Source organism: Pongo abelii, chromosome 5, assembly GCF_028885655.2.
Source record: "Pongo abelii isolate AG06213 chromosome 5, NHGRI_mPonAbe1-v2.0_pri, whole genome shotgun sequence".
Classification (NCBI taxonomy): domain Eukaryota; kingdom Metazoa; phylum Chordata; class Mammalia; order Primates; family Hominidae; genus Pongo; species Pongo abelii.
This window is the reverse complement of record NC_071990.2, coordinates 32,544,672-32,564,885: the sequence shown is the minus strand read 5'-3', so window position 1 is coordinate 32,564,885 and position 20,214 is coordinate 32,544,672. Positions and strand designations below refer to the sequence as shown.

Genomic DNA, 20,214 nt, shown 5'->3' with positions numbered 1-20,214 from the left:
TCTCCGTCTCCCGGGCACAAGCAATTCTCCTGCCTCAGCCTCCCGAGTAGCTGGGATTACAGGCGTGCACCACCATACCCGGTGAATTTTTGTATTTTTACTAGAGACAGGGTTTCACCATGTTGGCCAGGCTGGTCTCGAACTCCTGACCTCAGGTAACACACCCACTTTGGCCTCCCAAAGTGCTGGGACTACAGGCGTGAGACACCGTTTTTAAAATCCCCATAGAACTATGAGAAACAAGAAACATTATTATAAAACAGAGAATGTGTTTTGTACTTAATTCCCATCACAATGACTGCCAAGTATGGAAGGCGAGCACTCATTTTCAGAAAGAAGCTGAAAAAAAAATACTATTGTCTTTACATTTCTGAGTAGAGCTTTAACTATATATACTTTAGTGAAATATCAAATGATATTATGATTCAACATAATTTAAATCAACAAAGTATCAATATTACTATTTACTTTTACACTTTTATGAAAGCAACAGTGATAACATGACTAGTTTTTCATGTAATTTGCTTTGTCTCCAGATCTTTTAGAAAGTCTGTTTCCATGACATCACTAAGAAACAAGTTTTAGATCATAGGATGCACATTCAGTCGCAATCAATATACACATTTGCATTCATTATAATTTGCCATATTGTCACTGAACTTGAATTCTCAGTCAGCTGAGTAAATATTTTGCCATTCCTTCTTTTGACCTCAACTTACCTTATAACTATACATTCTTCTGTTTTAATGTTTGCATGTATAGTTTATTATTTCTTCTCACTACATGTATTTACCTTAATTAATCTTTGCCTGGTTTTTTTATGTCATTAAACTTATAAATTAAGCCATAAGGAGATCTTGTCTCCAGTTTCTTGCGTAATTGGATATTTGAGGGTGTTGACTGGGTAATCCTCTGTAGTGATACCAAAACTACAGAAACAGAATATCCAAATTGATTTTTCTTTCGTTTGTGTTTTCAGAGGGATCCAAAAGAGATTACAGTAAGTATTATCTTGTTTCTCAACAAAAATTTGCTTCCTATTAGTAACATTTCCCTAGATTGTAAATGCTTTAGAGGAAAGAGAAATCCTGTCATATGTCAAGTCATATGAATACTAAGCAATAGATAAAGTTTTCTAGTGCTGGTTTAGAATGATCTGGCTGGGAGAAAAGGAAAACAATAGAAGAAGTGATGAGCAAGAGAAAAGGAAAATAATAAAGATAAAAGGGAGAGAGAGAAGAAAATAGAGAGGGAAAAAAGGGAGGGAGGAATTTGGGCGGCAGGAATGGCATCTGCCTACTAAAAATTAAACCCATTTTTAGAGATGGAAAGCATATGCAGTAGCTGGTGGGAGTGGCTGTCAGTACCCATCACCAGATCAGTGATGACTCCCGGGGCCTAGACTTTAACTCCTGAGAAGGGAGTGACAGCAACTGAAGCTGATATGTAAAGATTAGGGATCCAAATGCTCATGATTCACCTCATGTTTTCTGTGTGTGTATTTTAGCACCATCAACCAACTCTCTAGGTAAGTGCTTTGTGGTTTTCTTTCAATTCTACTGTCATCTGGTTTGCAAGCCCTATTTTTTCTGTATTTTTTCTCTTTTAAGAAAGTTTTTTAAATTAAGTATAAAAATAATTAACACTTGTATATCCATACCTTAGATGTGACAAATTGATAATATTGTCATATTTCTGAAGTTATCATAGACATATTCCACTCCCTTCTTCCCAGAGGCTTATTAATATATTTTAAATATTTAAGTCTATTTACATATATTTATAGTCTCTACCTATCACTGAACAAAATATAGTATTTTTTTAATGTTTAATTTTACAAAAATGGCATCTGTCTGATAGTATCATTACGATTTCCATTTTTCTCTCAAAATGTAGTTTTGAAATCCAGGTTATACACTTTGTTGAATAATATACCACATTATGAATATACAATATTTTTCTACTATTTCTCCTACTGATGCATTCTCAATGTTTCTAATTTCTCCTATCACAAATAATGCTGCAAAGATAGTCCTTAAGTAGATAGAAAAGAGTTTATCCAGGGTACATACCCTGAAGTAGGATTAGTGTTCACATTGTATATCAGCATTTATGTAATTTATGCATATTTTAAATTTTACTAGCTATTAATTAAGCTCCTTGGTAGTTACATAGAGGCATACAAAAATAAATAAACATTTCCAATTTCTCTGCATTAGTAACAATCCCGGATTTTGTCATATTTTTCTATTATTGCCACTTGAATACGTATACAATTTTTAAAATCTGCATTCCCTGCTCACTCCTGAAATTGAGTATCTTCTCATAGGCTTACTAGCTAGTTAGACTTCACCCTATATAAATTGCTTGTTCATTTACTTTAGCCGTTTATCTATTAGTTATTGATCTGTGGTAATTCTTTATTACTATGAAAGATCAACTTTTATATATTATGTTAAATATTTGCAATTATCTCATCCAAGTCTGTCTTTTAGCTTTAAATTTTTATGTTGCCTCTTGACTTTTAGAAGGCCTGTACTCACTCTCCCCCAACACCACACAATTTATTGTAATAAAATTTGTCAATCTCTTGTTTTCTTTTAGAGTTTCTGCTTTTTTGTTTCTTTGGCCTTATCTGGGTATCACAAAGATTTTATTTAATACTTTCTCTTAATAGTTTTAAAATTTCCCTTTCTACATATAGGCCTTTAATCCAAATGGGGCTTTGTTAACTGTTTTTTGGTTTTGGTGAGTGATTTTAGAAATAATACAGGTGAGATCTAATTTTCCTTTCATCTGGAAAACCAACTAGAGGGATTTCTTCTCATCTTGTTCCAACTAGATTTATTGACTGGTGCATTCTTTCTCTGCTGATTTGTAATGCCATCTTCATCTTATATATTTTGTTTTTCCATGGATTTTATTTTCTGTTCCAGTGATCTTTTGTCTTTTACTGAACCAATACTACATTGCTTTCACTACTAAAACTTTATAACATTTATTATTAAAAAATAGCACATTATCTTTGTTCTTTTTCAGAAATGTGTTGCCTATTCTTTTTTTTTTTTTCTAACTCTTTTTTTTTTTTTCTTTTATTATTATTATTATTATTATTATTATTATACTTTAGGTTTTATGGTACATGTGCGCAATGTGCAGGTAAGTTACATATGTATACATGTGCCATGCTGGTGCGCTGCACCCACCAACTTGTCATCTAGCATTAGGTATATCTCCCAATGCTACCCCTCCCCCCTCCCCCCACCCCACAACAGTCCCCAAAGTGTGATGTTCCCCTTCCTGTGTCCATGTGTTCTCATTGTTCAATTCCCACCTATGAGTGAGAATATGTGGTGTTTGGTTTTTTGTTCTTGCGATAGTTTACTGAGAATGATGATTTCCAATTTCATCCATGTCCCTACAAAGGACGTGAACTCATCATTTCTTATGGCTGCATAGTATTCCATGGTGTATATGTGCCACATTTTCTTAATCCAGTCTATCATTGTTGGACATTTGAGTTGGTTCCAAGTCTTTGCTATTGTGAATAATGCAGCAATAAACATACGTGTGCATGTGTCTTTATAGCAGCATGATTTATAGTCCTTTGGGTATATACCCAGTAATGGGATGGCTGGGTCAAATGGAATTTCTAGTTCTAGATCCCTGAGGAATCGCCACACTGACTTCCACAAGGGTTGAACTAGTTTACAGTCCCACCAACAGTGTAAAAGTGTTCCTATTTCTCCACATCCTCTCCAGCACCTGTTGTTTCCTGACTTTTTAATGATTGCCATTCTAACTGGTGTGAGATGGTATCTCATTGTGGTTTTGATTTGCATTTCTCTGATGGCCAGTGATGGTGAGCATTTTTTCATGTGTTTTTTGGCTGCATAAATGTCTTCTTTTGAGAAGTGTCTGTTCAGGTCCTTCGCCCACTTTTTGACGGGGTTGTTTGTTTTTTTCTTGTAAATTTGTTGGAGTTCATTGTAGATTCTGGATATTAGCCCTTTGTCAGATGAGTAGGTTGTGAAAATTTTCTCCCATTTTGTAGGTTGCCTGTTCACTCTGATGGTAGTTTCCTTTGCTGTGCAGAAGCTCTTGAGTTTAATTAGATCCCATTTGTCAATTTTGGCTTTTGTTGCCATTGCTTTTGGTGTTTTAGACATGAAGTCCTTGCCCATGCCTATGTCCTGAATGGTAATGCCTAGGTTTTCTTCTAGGGTTTTTATGGTTTTAGGTCTAACATTTAAGTCTTTAATCCATCTTGAATTGATTTTTGTATAAGGTGTAAGGAAGGGATCCAGTTTCAGCTTTCTACATATGGCTAGCCAGTTTTCCCAGCACCATTTATTAAATAGGGAATCCTTTCCCCATTTCTTGTTTTTGTCAGGTTTGTCAAAGATCAGATACTTGTAGATATGTGGCATTATTTCTGACGGCTCTGTTCTGTTCCATTGATCTATATCTCTGTTTTGGTACCAGTACCATGCTGTTTTGGTTACTGTAGCCTTGTAGTATAGTTTGAAGTCAGGTAGTGTGATGCCTCCAGCTTTGTTCTTTTGGCTTAGGATTGACTTGGCGATGCGGGCTCTTTTTTGGTTCCATATGAACTTTAAAGTAGTTTTTTCCAATTCTGTGAAGAAAGTCATTGGTAGCTTGATGGGGATGGCATTGAATCTGTAAATTACCTTGGGAAGGATGGCCATTTTCATGATATTGATTCTTCCTACCCATGAGCATGGAATGTTCTTCCATTTGTTTGTATCCTCTTTTATTTCCTTGAGCAGTGGTTTGTAGTTCTCCTTGAAGAGGTCTTTCACATCCCTTGTAAGTTGGATTCCTAGGTATTTTATTCTCTTTGAAGCAATTGTGAATGGGAGTTCACTCATGATTTGGCTCTCTGTTTGTCTGTTATTGATGTATAAGAATGCTTGTGATTTTTGCACATTGATTTTGTATCCTGAGACTTTGCTGAAGTTGCTTATCAGCTTAAGGAGATTTTGGGCTGAGACAATGGGGTTTTCTAGATATACTATCATGTCATCTGCAAACAGGGACAATTTGACTTCCTCTTTTCCTAATTGAATACCCTTGATTTCCTTCTCCTGCCTAATTGCCCTGGCCAGAACTTCCAACACTATGTTGAATAGAAGTGGCGAGAGAGGGCATCCCTGTCTTGTGCCAGTTTTCAAAGGGAATGCTTCCAGTTTTTGCCCATTCAGTATGATATTGGCTGTGGGTTTGTCATAAATAGCTCTTATTATTTTGAGATACGTCCCATCAATTCCTAATTTATTGAGAGTTTTTAGCATGAAGGGTTGTTGAATTTTGTCAAAGGCCTTTTCTGCATCTATTGAGATAATCATGTGGTTTTTGTCTTTGGTTCTGTTTATATGCTGGATTACATTTATTGATTTGCGTATATTGAACCAGCCTTGCATCCCAGGGATGAAGCCCACTTGATCATGGTGGATAAGCTTTTTGATGTGCTGCTGGATTCTGTTTGCCAGTATTTTATTGAGGATTTTTGCATCAATGTTCATCAAGGATATTGGTCTAAAATTCTCTTTTTTTGTTGTGTCTCTGCCAGGCTTTGATATCAGGATGATGCTGGCCTCATAAAATGAGTTAGGGAGGATTCCCTCTTTTTCTATTGATTGGAATAGTTTCAGAAGGAATGGTACCAGCTCCTCCTTGTACCTCTGGTAGAATTCGGCTGTGAACCCATCTGGTCCTGGACTTTTTTTGGTTGGTAAGCTATTGATTATTGCCACAATTTCAGCTCCTGTTATTGGTCTATTCAGAGATTCAACTTCTTCCTGATTTAGTCTTGGGAGGGTGTATGTGTTGAGGAATTTATCCATTTCTTCTAGATTTTCCAGTTTATTTGCGTAGAGGTGTTTGTAATATTCTCTGATGGTAGTTTGTATTTCTGTGGGATCGGTGGTGATATCCCCTTTATCATTTTTTATTGCATCTATTTGATTCTTCTCTCTTTTTTTCTTTATTAATCTTGCTAGCGGTCTATCAATTTTGTTGATCCTTTCAAAAAACCAGCTCCTGGATTCATTTATTTTTTGAAGGGTTTTTTGTGTCTCTATTTCCTTCAGTTCTGCTCTGATTTTAGTTATTTCTTGCCTTCTGCTAGCTTTTGAATGTGTTTGCTCTTGCTTTTCTAGTTCTTTTAATTGTGATGTTAGGGTGTCAATTTTGGATCTTTCCTGCTTTCTCTTGTGGGCATTTAGTGCTATAAATTTCCCTCTACACACTGCTTTGAATGCATCCCAGAGATTCTGGTATGTTGTGTCTTGGTTCTCGTTGGTTTCAAAGAACATCTTTATTTCTGCCTTCATTTCATTATGTACCCAGTAGTCATTCAGGAGCAGGTTGTTCAGTTTCCACGTAGTTGAGCGGTTTTGAGTGGGATTCTTAATCCTGAGTTCTAGCTTGATTGCACTGTGATCTGAGAGACAGTTTGTTACAATTTCTGTTCTTTTACATTTATTGAGGAGAGCTTTACTTCCAAGTATATGGTCAATTTTGGAATAGGTGTGGTGTGGTGCTGAAAAAAATGTATATTCTGTTGATTTGGGGTGGAGAGTTCTGTAGATGTCTATTAGGTCCGCTTGGTGCAGAGCTGAGTTCAATTCCTGGGTATCCTTGTTGACTTTCTGTCTCGTTGATCTGTCTAATGTTGACAGTGGGGTGTTAAAGTCTCCCATTATTAATGTGTGGGAGTCTAAGTCTCTTTGTAGGTCACTCAGGACTTGCTTTATGAATCTGGGTGCTCCTGTATTGGGTGCATATATATTTAGGATAGTTAGCTCTTCTTGTTGAATTAATCCCTTTACCATTATGTAATGGCCTTCTTTGTCTCTTTTGATCTTTGTTGGTTTAAAGTCTGTTTTATCAGAGACTAGGATTGCAACCCCTGCCTTTTTTTGTTTTCCATTTGCTTGGTAGATCTTCCTCCATCCTTTTATTTTGAGCCTATGTGTGTCTCTGCACGTGAGATGGGTTTCCTGAATACAGCACACTGATGGGTCTTGAGTCTTTATCCAGTTTGCCAGTCTGTGTCTTTTAATTGGAGCATTTAGTCCATTTACATTTAAAGTTAATATTGTTATGTGTGAATCTGATCCTGTCATTATGATGTTAGCTGGATATTTTGCTCGTTAGTTGATGCAGTCTCTTCCTAGTCTCGATGGTCTTTACATTTCAGTATGATTTTGCAGTGGCTGGTACCGGTTGTGCCTTTCCATGTTTAGCGCTTCCTTCAGGAGCTCTTTTAGGGCAGGCCTGGTGGTGACAAAATCTCTCAGCATTTGCTTGTCTGTAAAGTATTTTATTTCTCCTTCACTTATGAAGCTTAGTTTGGCAGGATATGAAATTCTGGGTTGAAAATTCTTTTCTTTAAGAATGTTGAATATTGGCCCCCACTCTCTTCTGGCTTGTAGGGTTTCTGCCGAGAGATCCGCTGTTAGTCTGATGGGCTTCCCTTTGATGGTAACCCGACCTTTCTCTCTGGCTGCCCTTAACATTTTTTCCTTCATTTCAACTTTGGTGAATCTGACAATTATGTGTCTTGGAGTTGCTCTTCTCGAGGAGTATCTTTGTGGCGTTCTCTGTATTTCCTGAATCTGAATGTTGGCCTGCCTTGCTAGATTGGGGAAGTTCTCCTGGATAATATCCTGCAGAGTGTTTTCCAACTTGTTTCCATTCTCCCCGTCACTTTCAGGTACACCAATCAGACGTAGATTTGGTCTTTTCACATAGTCCCACATTTCTTGGAGGCTTTGCTCGTTTCTTTTTATTCTTTTTTCTCTAAACTTCCCTTCTCGCTTCATTTCATTCATTTCATCTTCCAGGGCTGACACCCTTTCTTCCATTTGATCGCATCGGCTCCTGAGGCTTCTGCATTCTTCACGTAGTTCTCGAGCCTTGGTTTTCAGCTCCATCAGCTCCTTTAAGCACTTCTCTGTATTGGTTATTCTAGTTATACAATCTTCTAAATTTTTTTCAAAGTTTTCAACTTCTTTGCCTTTGGTTTGAATATCCTCCCGTAGCTCGGAGTAATTTGATCGTCTGAAGCCTTCTTCTCTCAGCTCGTCAAAGTCATTCTCCGTCCAGCTTTGTTCCGTTGCTGGTGAGGAACTGCGTTCCTTTGGAGGAGGAGAGGTACTCTGCTTTTTAGAGTTTCCAGTTTTTCTGCTCTGTTTTTCCCCCATCTTTGTGGTTTTATCTACTTTTGGTCTTTGATGATGGTGATGTACAGATGGGTTTTTGGTGTGGATGTCCTTTCTGTTAGTTTTCCTTCTAACAGACAGAACCCTCAGCTGCAGGTCTGTTGGAGTACCTGGCCGGCCGTGTGAGGTGTCAGTCTGCCCCTGCTGGGGGGTGCCTCCCAGTTAGGCTGCTCGGGGGTCAGGGGTCAGGAACCCACTTGAGGAGGCAGTCAGCCCGTTCTCAGATCTCCAGCTGCGTGCTGGGAGAACCACTGCTCTCCTCACAGCTGTCAGACAGGGAGATTTAAGTCTGCAGAGGTTACTGCTGTCTTTTTGTTTGTCTGTGCCCTGCCCCCAGAGGTGGAGCCTACAGAGGCAGTTGCCTATTCTTTGACCTTTTCTCTTACACAAGAATTTCATAATTTCTCAAAATCCATAAGAGTCATATTAGGATTTCATTGAAATTTCATTGAGTCTGTAGATTAATTTGTAAAATCAATTATTCCCATGCATTAACATGGTTGCCTACTATTCAAATTTTCTCATATACCCTTCAATAATGTAATATAATTTTCTTCAGAAAGGTCTTGCATGTCTTTTGTTGGATTCTTATACACATACTTGTTTTTTGTTTCTGATGTGAATACTATCTCTCTATATGGATTTTACAAATAATTATTGTTGGAATATAAGTTATATGTTATATGTTTGAGAGTAGCTTCTGTATCTAGCCACCCTGCTGTGCTCTTAGAGTTCTAATAATTTTCAGATTCTCTTGAATTCTATATGTAAAAAATCATGTCATCTGCAAAATCTGATAATCTTGAGCTTCCTTTTCCAATTCTTAAAACCATTTTCTTGTCATAGCTTAGGCTATGTATATCTATGGGTAAAATTCCTTCTCTTTACTTTTGCTTTATTTTTGTTCCTTTTTCTAGCTTGCTATATGAAACTCTTAATTAACTTCCAGACTTTCTCATCTTCTTTTTTTATTTTTATATGGGACACCACAAATTTTCGTGCCGTCCTTACACACGGGCCACGCTAATCTTCTCTGTATCATTCCAATTTTAGTATATATGCTGCCAAAGTGGGCACTCTTATTCTCTAATATAAGTATCTAAGTAACTTCTAAATGCTGCTGAAACTCATATCCTCATATCCACTTATACCCTCATGACTATTTTTTTACTTCAATTCTACATTGTCTGATATTAACATTGTTCTAACACCTTTGTTTTAATTAGTATTTGCCTATTTTTCATCCTTTTATTTTGAACCTTAAGAGTTTGTTTTTGTCTTGTGTCTTTTTTAAATGGCATATTGTTTGACTTTGTTCATATTAACAATGTAAAATTTTCCGTTTCCTAATAGATGAATTTAGTTCATTTTATATTGTGAATTGTTATATGTTTATCTAAATGTTTCCAATTTATATTGTGTTTTCAACTTACAGTACCATGCTCTGTTCTTTCATTTTTAAATCTTCTTTCCTACCTTCTACTGGTATATTAGATTTCCTTGTTTCTTTTGTTTTACTTACTGTTTTTCTGGATTTTGTTTTATGTATCCTTATATTTGTAACATGTGTACTATTTTTCTTTAAAAATTAAAGATAATCAGTATCTTCTTCCAAGACCAGGTAATAACCTTTATTTGACCATCTTCCCTCCAAACTATTCTTTCCACATTCTCCATCTTGTTTGTGGTATTTTTTTAAAGACAAAATAATTATTTATTTTTCACAATTAATTATTACTTAGACTTGCAACAATATTTCAGCATTGTTTTTGCTTAACATTATTTGCTACATCCTGTGTCTTTTCTCTTTCATTTCTTGCCCAAGTACAATCCTTTACCGGTTCTTTAAACTCTACATGTATGTGAAAAATTTTCTAAGCCTTTATATGGCTGAAAATAGCTTTACTTCACCCTCAGCCTTAAATGAAAATTTAGCCAGGTATAGAATTGAACATTATTTACCCTCAGTACTTTGAAGATTTATTCCATTTGCTTGTTGTTTATTATTTATTATTGTTGATAAGAATCTATTAGTACTCTGATGTTTGTTCCTAAATAAATATATTTTCAAGATTCTCTTTATTTTTGTGTTCTGCATTTTAATTATAATGTTTATAGGTGTGAGATTAACTTTTTATGAGTGTGAGATTATCCTGAGCAGGATAAATGAAGTGAATCTCACACCCACAATGGAAACTCCTGAATGCTTCCATTTATTCTGAGCAGGATAAATGAAGTTAATCTCACACTCATAAACATTCAAGAGTTTCCATTCTGTGGACTCAATCTTTCTTTAATTACAGAAAAATTTAACTTTAATTGCTATGAATTTTGCCCATATTTATATCTATATCTATCTAACAACAAACTGTATTCTCTACTTCTAAAATTACTGTGTATGGTGAAGATTTTCCTTCCATCTTTCAGATCTCGCAACTTCTCTTTTATATTTCTTATCTGCTTTGATTAAGTTAGCCCTGGATCTTAAAATCTCAGTGGTTTTCCCTAATAGAATTTTATTTCTTACTTATGAGAAGTCCAAAACAGGAATTCCAGATTGGCAGATGGCCCTTCTCTCAGCAATGTCTTAGGCACTCAAATTCATCTTAACTAATGACTCCACCATCTTCAAATGATGGCTCCTAAGTTCATCATGTTAGTCCACCTTAAGTGAACAGAAAGAAAAAAGCTTGAAGATCATGAGTGGATGGCTTTACAAACAAGCCTGGATGACTTTCATATCACTTCTAACAACATTAGATTGGCTAGAACTCAATCATATAGCCACACCTAACTACAAGGGAATTTTGGGGAAATAGTCAACCACAGTGTATTAGTTTTCTATAGCTGCTCTAACAAATTACCGCAAACTTAACGGCTTAAAACAACACAAATTTATTATCTATCAGTTACATAGGTTATAAATCTGTCATATATGTCTCACTGGACAACAATCAGGTTGTCAGCTAGACTGCACTCTTTCTGGAGGTTCTAGGAACAAATCTGTTTCCTTGCTTTTTCAGCTTCTAGAGGCTGACCATATTCCTTGGTTCATGGCTCCCTTCTTCTATCTTCAAAGTGAACGAAAATGAATCAAGTCCTCACATCACACCATTCTGCCCTTCCTCCACTGTAATACCATTTTCTCTTACTCTCTTTTATCTCCCTCTTCCACTCTTAAAAATCTTTGTGATTATATTAGGTCCACTCAGATATACCAAAATCATCACCCTATTTTAAGGTCAGCTGATTAGCAACTTTAACTTCATCTGCAATATTAATTCCCTTTTTCCATGTAACCTAACATATTAAACAGGAAAATAATCCCAGGTTCTTACAATGCATAGGCCTATTGCCTTGATTTCTGCTGGTGATCAGGTGTTTAAGGCTCAGCCCCCAATCAGGTATCACATGGGTGGTGAAACTTTTCATTCATTACCAAGAATATGGGTTCCTTCTTGATATACTTTTCTTCAATATATTACTTCTCTTTTTAGTTTTCAAGCTCAGCTCTACTTTATAAACTTTAAAAAATACCGTGTTCAAAGTAATCACTTAAAGGAGAGGATGAAATATTCCCCTCAATGGCAAGCATCCTTTCAGTAAGCCCCGAGGTTCTAAATACTTTCACTACTTTGACTCTTTAGCTTCTAATATTATTCAAGAACTTCCTGATTTGGTCTCTTGCTATTCTTCATCTCCATAGGGCACAAGTGAATTTTGGAAAGTGGAAACCCCTGTTGAAGCAGTTAGGTGGTAATTTTTTGGTGTAACAAAAAATCTTTTCGAACAAAGGGAAAAAAGAAAGAAAATTAAGGAGAGAGAGGAAGAAGTGGAAGAAAGGTAGAGAAGGAAAGAACAGAGCAGCAGAATCACCAATGAAAGAAGACTTATAGGGACAGAAAAATGTCCATAGATTGAGAAACTAGCTATCTCCAAAAATATTTTTATTCCCTTCCCAAAATTGAAAGACAGGTTGCATAGATCTTGTAGTCCCACCTTACCACAAAAGTATTGCAATCCATATGTAGATATCCAGCTGCTCACCACATTGCATTGCAATTGATACCAGGAAATGAGTTGTTACTCATTTCTATCCTCTTTCCCACAACCTTTCTGCAATATAGTGTCTATGGCATCTAAGTTCTCCCTGGGACAAACAGAACTCATTCTTGTTTTGATGTGTTTTATTTTAGCACTGTCTCGATCAAGTATTGGTAAGTTCCTTTACTTTTCTTCAATTCTGCTGACATTTAGTCCCATTTAATCAAGAGGATATCTTCCTAAACTTCCCAGACTTCTTCACTGAAGTACAGCAGAAGCTTAAGCTTCACATTTCTCCAATTTCTTTGTTCTCCATAACCAGACACTTCAATAATTAGTCAAAAGTAAATGCAAGTTTCTAGTGGTTTATTATGATGACATGAAGAGAGCAATTTCCAAACCTGAAGTGTTGGAAAAACAGTAAATAAAGGATGAGAGCAAGAAGATAGTAAGAAAAATAAGATGAGGATGAAGATAATATAGAATGAGGGATAAATGATATTAGCTGTGTCCTCAGAATTTTAAAGCTTTACATGGCTAGCAGGAAAGGGCAGCCTTCCCTGAGGCATCCCCAAGTCAGGCTGGCAGCAATGGAAGAGATGGCTAATTCCCCATCTCCCTGAGCTGCAACCGACACTAAGGGTTTGGTGCTCCTGGGCGTTCCTGGTTCTGATACTCATTCCTGCCCTGTCCCCTGCAAAAAAAGAAAGAAATTGATAGTTTTTGAGCCAGACAACCACATGAATTTTTTTGTTTGTATTTATTTTTAGGAGAGCAAGGGGGGAAATTTCATATTTCCAACTTCTAAGTCTCTTTGGTGTGTCACAGAACTAAGGAACAATCCCTAACCCTGCTGAGCTCTTGTTCCTCACCTCCTTTTCCTTCCCCATCATTGAGCATTTTGTCTAAAATTAATGAGACCTTCGAGGAATGAGAAGTCCACTGATTAAAGAATAAAGAGAGGATTAAAATGGTTTTAGCTGGCAATCATAGTTTCAGCAAACAGTAATAGCTTCATTAACTTAGGAACAGGAGGGAAGAAGAGAGAGGTTCGTGAAGAGACCAGGGAATGGGAGTAGGGGACAGGGAGAGGGTTGTAATTAAAGTAAGTCATGTTTCTTGACTATTTACAGATATTACACATGAGGGAAAAAATGAAGTTTAAAGATATTATTTAACTTGATCAAAGGTATATAGCTAGTAAAAGAGTAAAACTGAGGTTCTAAACACTGGCCTTTAGACTCCAAGTCCTAAGCTTTTCCAACTACTAATGTTGGGGAGGGAAGATGGTCAGTATGTTAAAGAAAAAAAAAATCATTTTTAAGGAATATTCCGGAAAGAAGAGAAAATTGTAAAGAATATGAAAGAAAATGTGCTGAACTTAAAGTCAAGAAAACTAGAGGCTAAAACTGCCTTTAATTTTTTGCATACTCAGGCACAGCCCTTCCCTTTCTCTATCTCGGTTTTCTTTTCTTATAAAATTAGAACCTTTCTAACATTGCCTTTCTTTGGTTCTTGAGGCTATCACATTAGGGAAAGAAGACTCTCCAAACTGAAAAGATGAAAGAAAGAGGGAGGGAGAAATGGAAAAGACAGGAGAAAGGTGGTGAATTAAATCAGAATATTGGAAATATAGTAAACCTGAATATTCCCCTGAAACTTTCACTCCTGGATAGTGTCTAAGGGGGAAAAGACATGGGACCACCTGCAAGTGTGGCCACTTTATAAGCCTACCTACAGGGGAATGGAAAGTCTAATAACCTGAGGGAGGACACTATTTCCGGGAAGACTCTTGGGAAATTGATGAATTATTGAAACTATTCACTCTAGACTGACTTGAATAATTGTTATTGTTCTTTAGCTTTACCTCAAGGATCCATGAGTAAGTTTCTCTTCTTGTTTCAAAATCTGGTGGTGTTGGGCTCCTACACTAGGCAGAGGACTTCTCCCTGTCTTAACTATTTCCTGTTTCCTGCTATGTCAGGGTGACAGGGCTTAAGATTCATAATTCTCCACCTTGCCCTTCATTAGCCATCTTAACTGGATCATGCCCACCTTTCTCACCTTTCCCCCTCTCTAAGACAATGAGACCTCCCACCTTGCTTAAGCAAATTCTTTCATTCTTGCCTTTGACCACCTCCTCTCAACCCCTTATTTCTTCGGAAGTCATTGCTTCTCTCTTCTACATCTTTAAATATTTTCCTTCCTTTAACTGCTTCTCCTTAAGGTATAGAACAGGTTTGATTTTTCTTCCATCTCAAACGGATCCTCCCCTGACTATGTCCCTCTCTAATCACAGTCTACCTTCAAGGGAGGAAATTATGCTGTTCATTCTGACTGTAGGCTTAGGAAAAAGTTATTGCTCACTTCTTATCTGAACTATACACTATTTCTCCATGAATTGAGAACAATATAATAAGACCTACTAACAATCACTTTTAAAATAAATTTGCTTGTTAATTAAAGTATTTTCAATCTCCAGAGGACTATCACCTAGCAGTTAAGCATGCAGACTCTAGAGCCAGGCTAACTGGAGTTGTATCACAGCTCCCTACTTACTATTTGTTTGAACATAGGCAAGTTATTTAATCTCTCATTAAAATTTCAAGTCAGTTACATAATTAATTTCAACAACCAGTTGAAAATTAATCAAATAAAAGAAGAGAGAAGAGGCCAGGCACGGTAGCTCAAGCCTGTAATCACAGCACTTTGGGAGGCTGAGACAGGCGGATCACCTCAGGTCGGGAGTTTGAGATCAGTCTGGCTAACATGGTGAAACCCTGTCTCTACTAAAAGTACAAAATTAGCTGGGTGTGGTGGCATGTGCCTGTAATCCCAGCTACTCTGGAGGGTGAGGCAGGAGAACTGCTTGAACCCAGGAGGCAGAGGTTGCAGTGAGCCAAGATCGCACCACTGCACTCCAGCCTGGGCAACGGAGTAAGACTCCATCTCAAAAAAAAAAAAAAAAAAAAAAAAAAAAGAACAGAGAAGCAAGGGAAGCTGAAAAAATGAAAGGAGAAGAGAGGAAAATCAAAGAGGTAAAGTTTAAATAAACCTTCTGGAATTGATTCCAATTGATTGTCCAAAAAAAAAAGTGAATACATTTTCTAAATGAAGGGAAGATTGTGACAGGAATGAGGAGCAGAGAAGTGAGGAAATCGGCAAAAATTCCAAAACAGATAATCCTGGCTGGACAGGGTTTTTTCTGATCTATGTGCTTTTCCTACAAAATTTTTCATATTGACTATTACATTTGTGGTTGCATATTAGGGTCACATTTCCTACTAGCAAAGTTGTTTCTTGTTCAAAGATGGAATTAAATATATCATATTTCATTGTTTTTTCTAAAAGGTATCAAAACTTCCAGATGCTTCACAGTCTGAACAAGTTTATTACTCACGGGTTTTAGTTAAATGTGATCCAACCAATACCTATCCTTAAAATAACGAAAAGAAAGGGATTCACTTGCCCTATCCCAGCTCAGGCCACAACCCATATGATGCTGATCTCAAACTGCACTATTGTTGAAGTATAGATGGTGCTCACTTAAATCATCTCTTCTTATCTGAAAATAGAGCTCCCAAATTAGCCACCACTAGCCCAGTGGCACCTGTAGATGTGTTTTTTTTGGCCAGGAAGGCATTATTTTAAATTTTGAATTTGAATGCCTCTGGGTAGGGCATGGACTTTTCACCATCTCTATCCCTTATAACTAGCAGATTCACAATCATGAGACCTGCTGGGCGCCTTAATGCAACTGAGTTTATGATCGATCCCCACAGAGGTAATCAGGAATTCTGTCTGGTATGGAAAATGTGGTACTCTGTAAAAGAACTAACTCTGATGTTCCCATTAGGAAGACTATCCACAGATACAGTGTCCTTAATCCAAAACACACAATATTCAGTATTTTGGCAGGATATGTACATTGTAAGTTTTTTTTTATCTTCTTCTTTACTCTATAAGGCAACAAGTAAATACCTTCCACTGCCCTGCTTATTTGTCTTCAGCTGGGAAATGCCACAAAATACTCAGTTCAAGAATTTCCTTTCTTGGCCCAGTATGGAGGCTCACGCCTGTAATCCCAGCACTTTGGGAGGCCGAGGTGAGGGGATCACTTGAGGCCAGGAGTTTGAGACCAGCCTGGCCAACATGGCAAAACCCCATCTCTACTAAAAATACAAAAATTAGGCAGGCGTGGTGGCGCATGCCTGTAATCCCAGCTACTCAGGAGGCTGAGGCACAAAAATGACTTGAACCCCGGAGGTGAAGGTTGCAGTGAGCCGAGACTGTGCCACTGCACTCCAGTCTGGGTGACAGAGAGAGATTGTCTCAAAAAAAAAAAAAGAAAAGAAAAATTCCTTTCTCCTCATTATTCCATATTACTTTAGGTCAGGAATGGAATATATATGACCTGTGTTACATTTCTGCTCATGCGTTTGCCTATGGCAGAAGTCAGTAATTGATCATGATTCTCTTTCCTGCTCAGCCCACGTGTATCCTAAAATTCTTCTCAACTCCAGATAGTCATTAATAATTGATCAAAATTAAATATGCATAACTCAAGTATACTTGTCACTCCTAACATAGGTTAATATCTTAAATCTTAAAAAATCTTAAGTATATGAAAACTGTCCTTTTAAAATTATCTTTATTTGGTGGTAGGAGTGGCTTCACCTTCTCAAGAAACTGACAGTTCAGTGATTGACGGCCTAAAATACCACATAGAAAAACAGACATCTCTTCCCAAATGCTGAGGGTAGACTCTGTCATTTCTGGGGAAAGCTACTATTTCCCTCCCCAAAACAGCAAAGTAACAAATAAGCAAAAAATAATTATACACAAAGAAGGAAACAAATTATTCAATTATTTTAAGAGAAAAAAATTGCAAAATTTTCAACATCTTAAAATATGATTGGTTATTTCTCAAGACAGAAGCAACAGAGATTAAAATGACATAATTAAGGTACTAAGGTACACAAGAAGATAGGGTTATTTTAAAGATTAAAATAACACAAATTAATAAATCAAAAATAAAAACACAATTAAGTGCACATTATAATGCTCTGCTGTCAGGACTCAGAACTTTCCAAATGACAGTCAGAAATAAGAGGAAAAATTAAAGCAGAAAAAAGTAAAATATAAAGTAGCTTACTACTTTGCCGAAGTGTTTCATTCATTTATAGTTACTGAATATTTCTTTCCATAACATTTCTAATACAACTTTTCATCTTTCCCTTCTGTTATTACTCCTGATTTTTCACTGCAACTTCACAATATAGGTAAGACAGAGGACACAACTTCTGTTTTAGAGATGAGGAAATTAATGTTCAAAACATTTAGTGACTTGCCCAAAATCACAGAGCTAGAGAATAGCAAAAGTGGGACTGAGGTCTTTAACCTCAAGACTGTTTGTACCACACCTGGGGAGGGGGAGGAGGGAATGGGATTGTCTATCTCCATGCCTTCTGAAAGTCTAAATCTAAGTAATATTACACTTTTCAATTTTTATTATAGGTAGTATAAAATGTTTACAAACAACTGAAGAACCTCCGTGTAAGTTTCCCATATATACAACTCAGTCCTTTTTTCACTGACACCTAATAATTGTACAAATTTATGGGATACATGTGATATTTTGATACATGCATACCATGTGTAACGATTTTGATCTTGTATAATGTGCCTGCTACCAGAGGAATGGGGAGGGTGGTGAGAAAGCACATAAAGAGGGAGGAAAGGAGAAAAACTTGCAATTTTACTGTTCTCTCTTTCACCAGTGTGAGGAATTTGAGGCTGATTTCAAGATCCTCTAAGTGACTGATTAATTTTTTCATTTAACAAAGTGGAAATTCTTATAATAAAAACTAGATTAATTAATGGAATTGTGAAAAAGATTCTGGGGCCAGGATCTATAACCTTTAGAAGGATTTGACGGCAGGAAGATAATGAAAATTAAGAATAAGAAAAATAACTGCAGGGAGTATGATTTTAACAGTCTCCTAAGGAAAAAAGGAAAATGCCCACTTGCCTTCTTGCTGCCTTTCCATGTAAATCAAATATGTAGTAAATGCTTGATCTGAAACTCCCTGAGATAAACACCCTTGAGTCGTGCTCTCTCCAAACTCACCTTTTTTGTTTGTGTTTTAGCCAGAACTGCAGGAGCCACTAGTAAGTTCTTTTCCTGCCCTTTAATTCTCATGTGCCTTGCTTTACTAAACTGTTAGAATATGTAAGACATTCATATTCCTAGATTTTTTTATTTCTTTCACAAATTGTCCATTCCTTTTCCCTTCTTTATTCCCTATTCTTATCTTAATAAACTGGGGTGCCTCTGTAAGAAAGTACTACTGCCTTTAACTTTTCCAAAATCTTGAGATTCAACAGCAAAGGGAAAAGAGTTAAGAACAAAAAATGGTGAAGTGAAAGGAAGAAAGATTCCCCTGTGATAAAACCCAGTAACACTCAAAGAAAGAGGCTTGATGGTGGCCATTCTACTTAAGACCCACCAAGAAAATTTCAGTGACATGCAGTGAGTCCCAGCTCACTGACCGAGGATCCCAGACTGTCACTGATGTTTGTGTGGGATGTATATCCCCTGTTATGAACAAAGAATAAATCTGAAAGAAGTATCCAGATAGAATTTTAAATGAAACTGTAGCATATATCTCTGGAAGAAGCACTGGTTGGGAATAGAGAATAAGGGATAAGTGAGAGGAAGTTGATTTAAAAAGGAAAAAGATGGTAAATGGAAACAATGACTTTTATATGATCTGAGATTTTGCCAGCCCTTTATGGCCTTGATGCTTAAAGTGGGTCCAAGGACCTGCATCAACATCACCCTGGAGTTTTGGATATGCAGAATCTCAGCCTATTGTCCACCCCTGACCTACTAAATCAGACTTTGCATTTTAATAAGATCCCCAGGTGATTTGCGTGCATACCGAAGTTTAAGAACCATTGCTCTACAGGATTTTAATTCTCTGCCCTGAGAGAGGAAATAAAAAGATGAATGCACTTGGTCCAAATTTAACCAGCTTTTCCAGCCCTGCAGATTCCTCACACCAAGAGTGTCCTTAAAGCCAAAGACAAGAAAGATGAAACTCATCAGGGTTTAATTAACTTCTTAACACATTTCTATCCTTCTTTTTTGAGGATGTTCAGAGCTTGAGCCCCTGAGGCAGGACTAACTCTGAAGAAAGGAGGAAAAAAAGTGATTTGATAATTAAAGCTCATGGTATATCACATCCTGTGTCTACTCCTCTTGGAGTATTTACACAAATGAAACATTATTAAAATAATCAAGTCAAATTTTGAGAGCAAATACTGGGTAGGTATCATAAAAGCACACATTAGGCCAAGCACAGTGGCTCATACATGTAATCCCAGCACTTTGGGAGGCCAAGGTGAGAGGATCACTTATAGCCTATGAGGTGTAGAGAGGTGTGGTGGGGTGTGTGTGTGTGTGTGTGTGTGTGTGTGTGTGTGTGTGTGTGTGTGTGTGTGTGTGTGTGGTCATAAAGAAGAAGACTGTTACTGCATTATTAACAAGTATGTGGGTCTAGTGTCTCAATTCCTTTGCCCACTACTCACACCTATAAATGTCTTAAGTCAACCTAGCAGTTTCTATTCCCTTTTACATGGCAGGCCAAGTTACTCTGTTGAATAAGGGCCAAAATCACTACAGAGACAGCAATTCCCACTGTCTCCTTCAGATGAGGCTATAGATTCTAGCTAGGCAAGTTCAAATTAGCCAGCTGGAAGACAGGCAATGGCCTGTGTAATCTCCTGAGATACAAGCAGGACACCCGTTGGGAAAGGGGAAGGAACCCTGCCTGACCAAATGTGTGTCCCCACAGTTCCAGCTGGCAGATTCCACCAGTAACCGGGGTCCTCCAAGATGAAGAAAGAAGCATTTTTA

At 37.1% G+C, this 20,214-nt stretch overlaps 1 protein-coding gene, 1 long non-coding RNA gene and 1 other non-coding gene across 14 annotated transcripts in view; 1 reads left to right on the top strand and 2 right to left on the bottom strand.

Moving 5' to 3' along the window:
- The window catches only part of LOC129059915 (uncharacterized), a 185,799-nt gene that overhangs the window by 81,281 nt on the left and 84,304 nt on the right, over positions 1–20,214 (bottom strand). The window lies entirely within an intron of this gene.
- Positions 1–20,214, top strand: part of TSBP1 (testis expressed basic protein 1) — an 89,843-nt gene that overhangs the window by 21,026 nt on the left and 48,603 nt on the right. For 2 of the 4 annotated variants that reach the window (XM_063725206.1, XM_063725205.1), the window contains 6 exons: positions 980–1,000; positions 1,508–1,528; positions 12,446–12,466; positions 14,155–14,175; positions 17,811–17,849; positions 18,444–18,464. In XM_063725206.1, the coding sequence (XP_063581276.1) occupies positions 980–1,000; positions 1,508–1,528; positions 12,446–12,466; positions 14,155–14,175; positions 17,811–17,849; positions 18,444–18,464 (144 nt within the window). Of the gene's footprint in view, positions 1–979; positions 1,001–1,507; positions 1,529–12,376; positions 12,467–14,154; positions 14,176–17,810; positions 17,850–18,443; positions 18,465–20,214 lie in introns of all 4 variants that reach the window. The other 2 variants (XM_063725204.1, XM_054557360.2) reach the window with 2 other exon arrangements.
- Positions 9,220–9,326, bottom strand: LOC112133985 (U6 spliceosomal RNA). Its single transcript, XR_002915582.3, has one exon. It is a non-coding gene; the product is annotated as a U6 spliceosomal RNA (small nuclear RNA).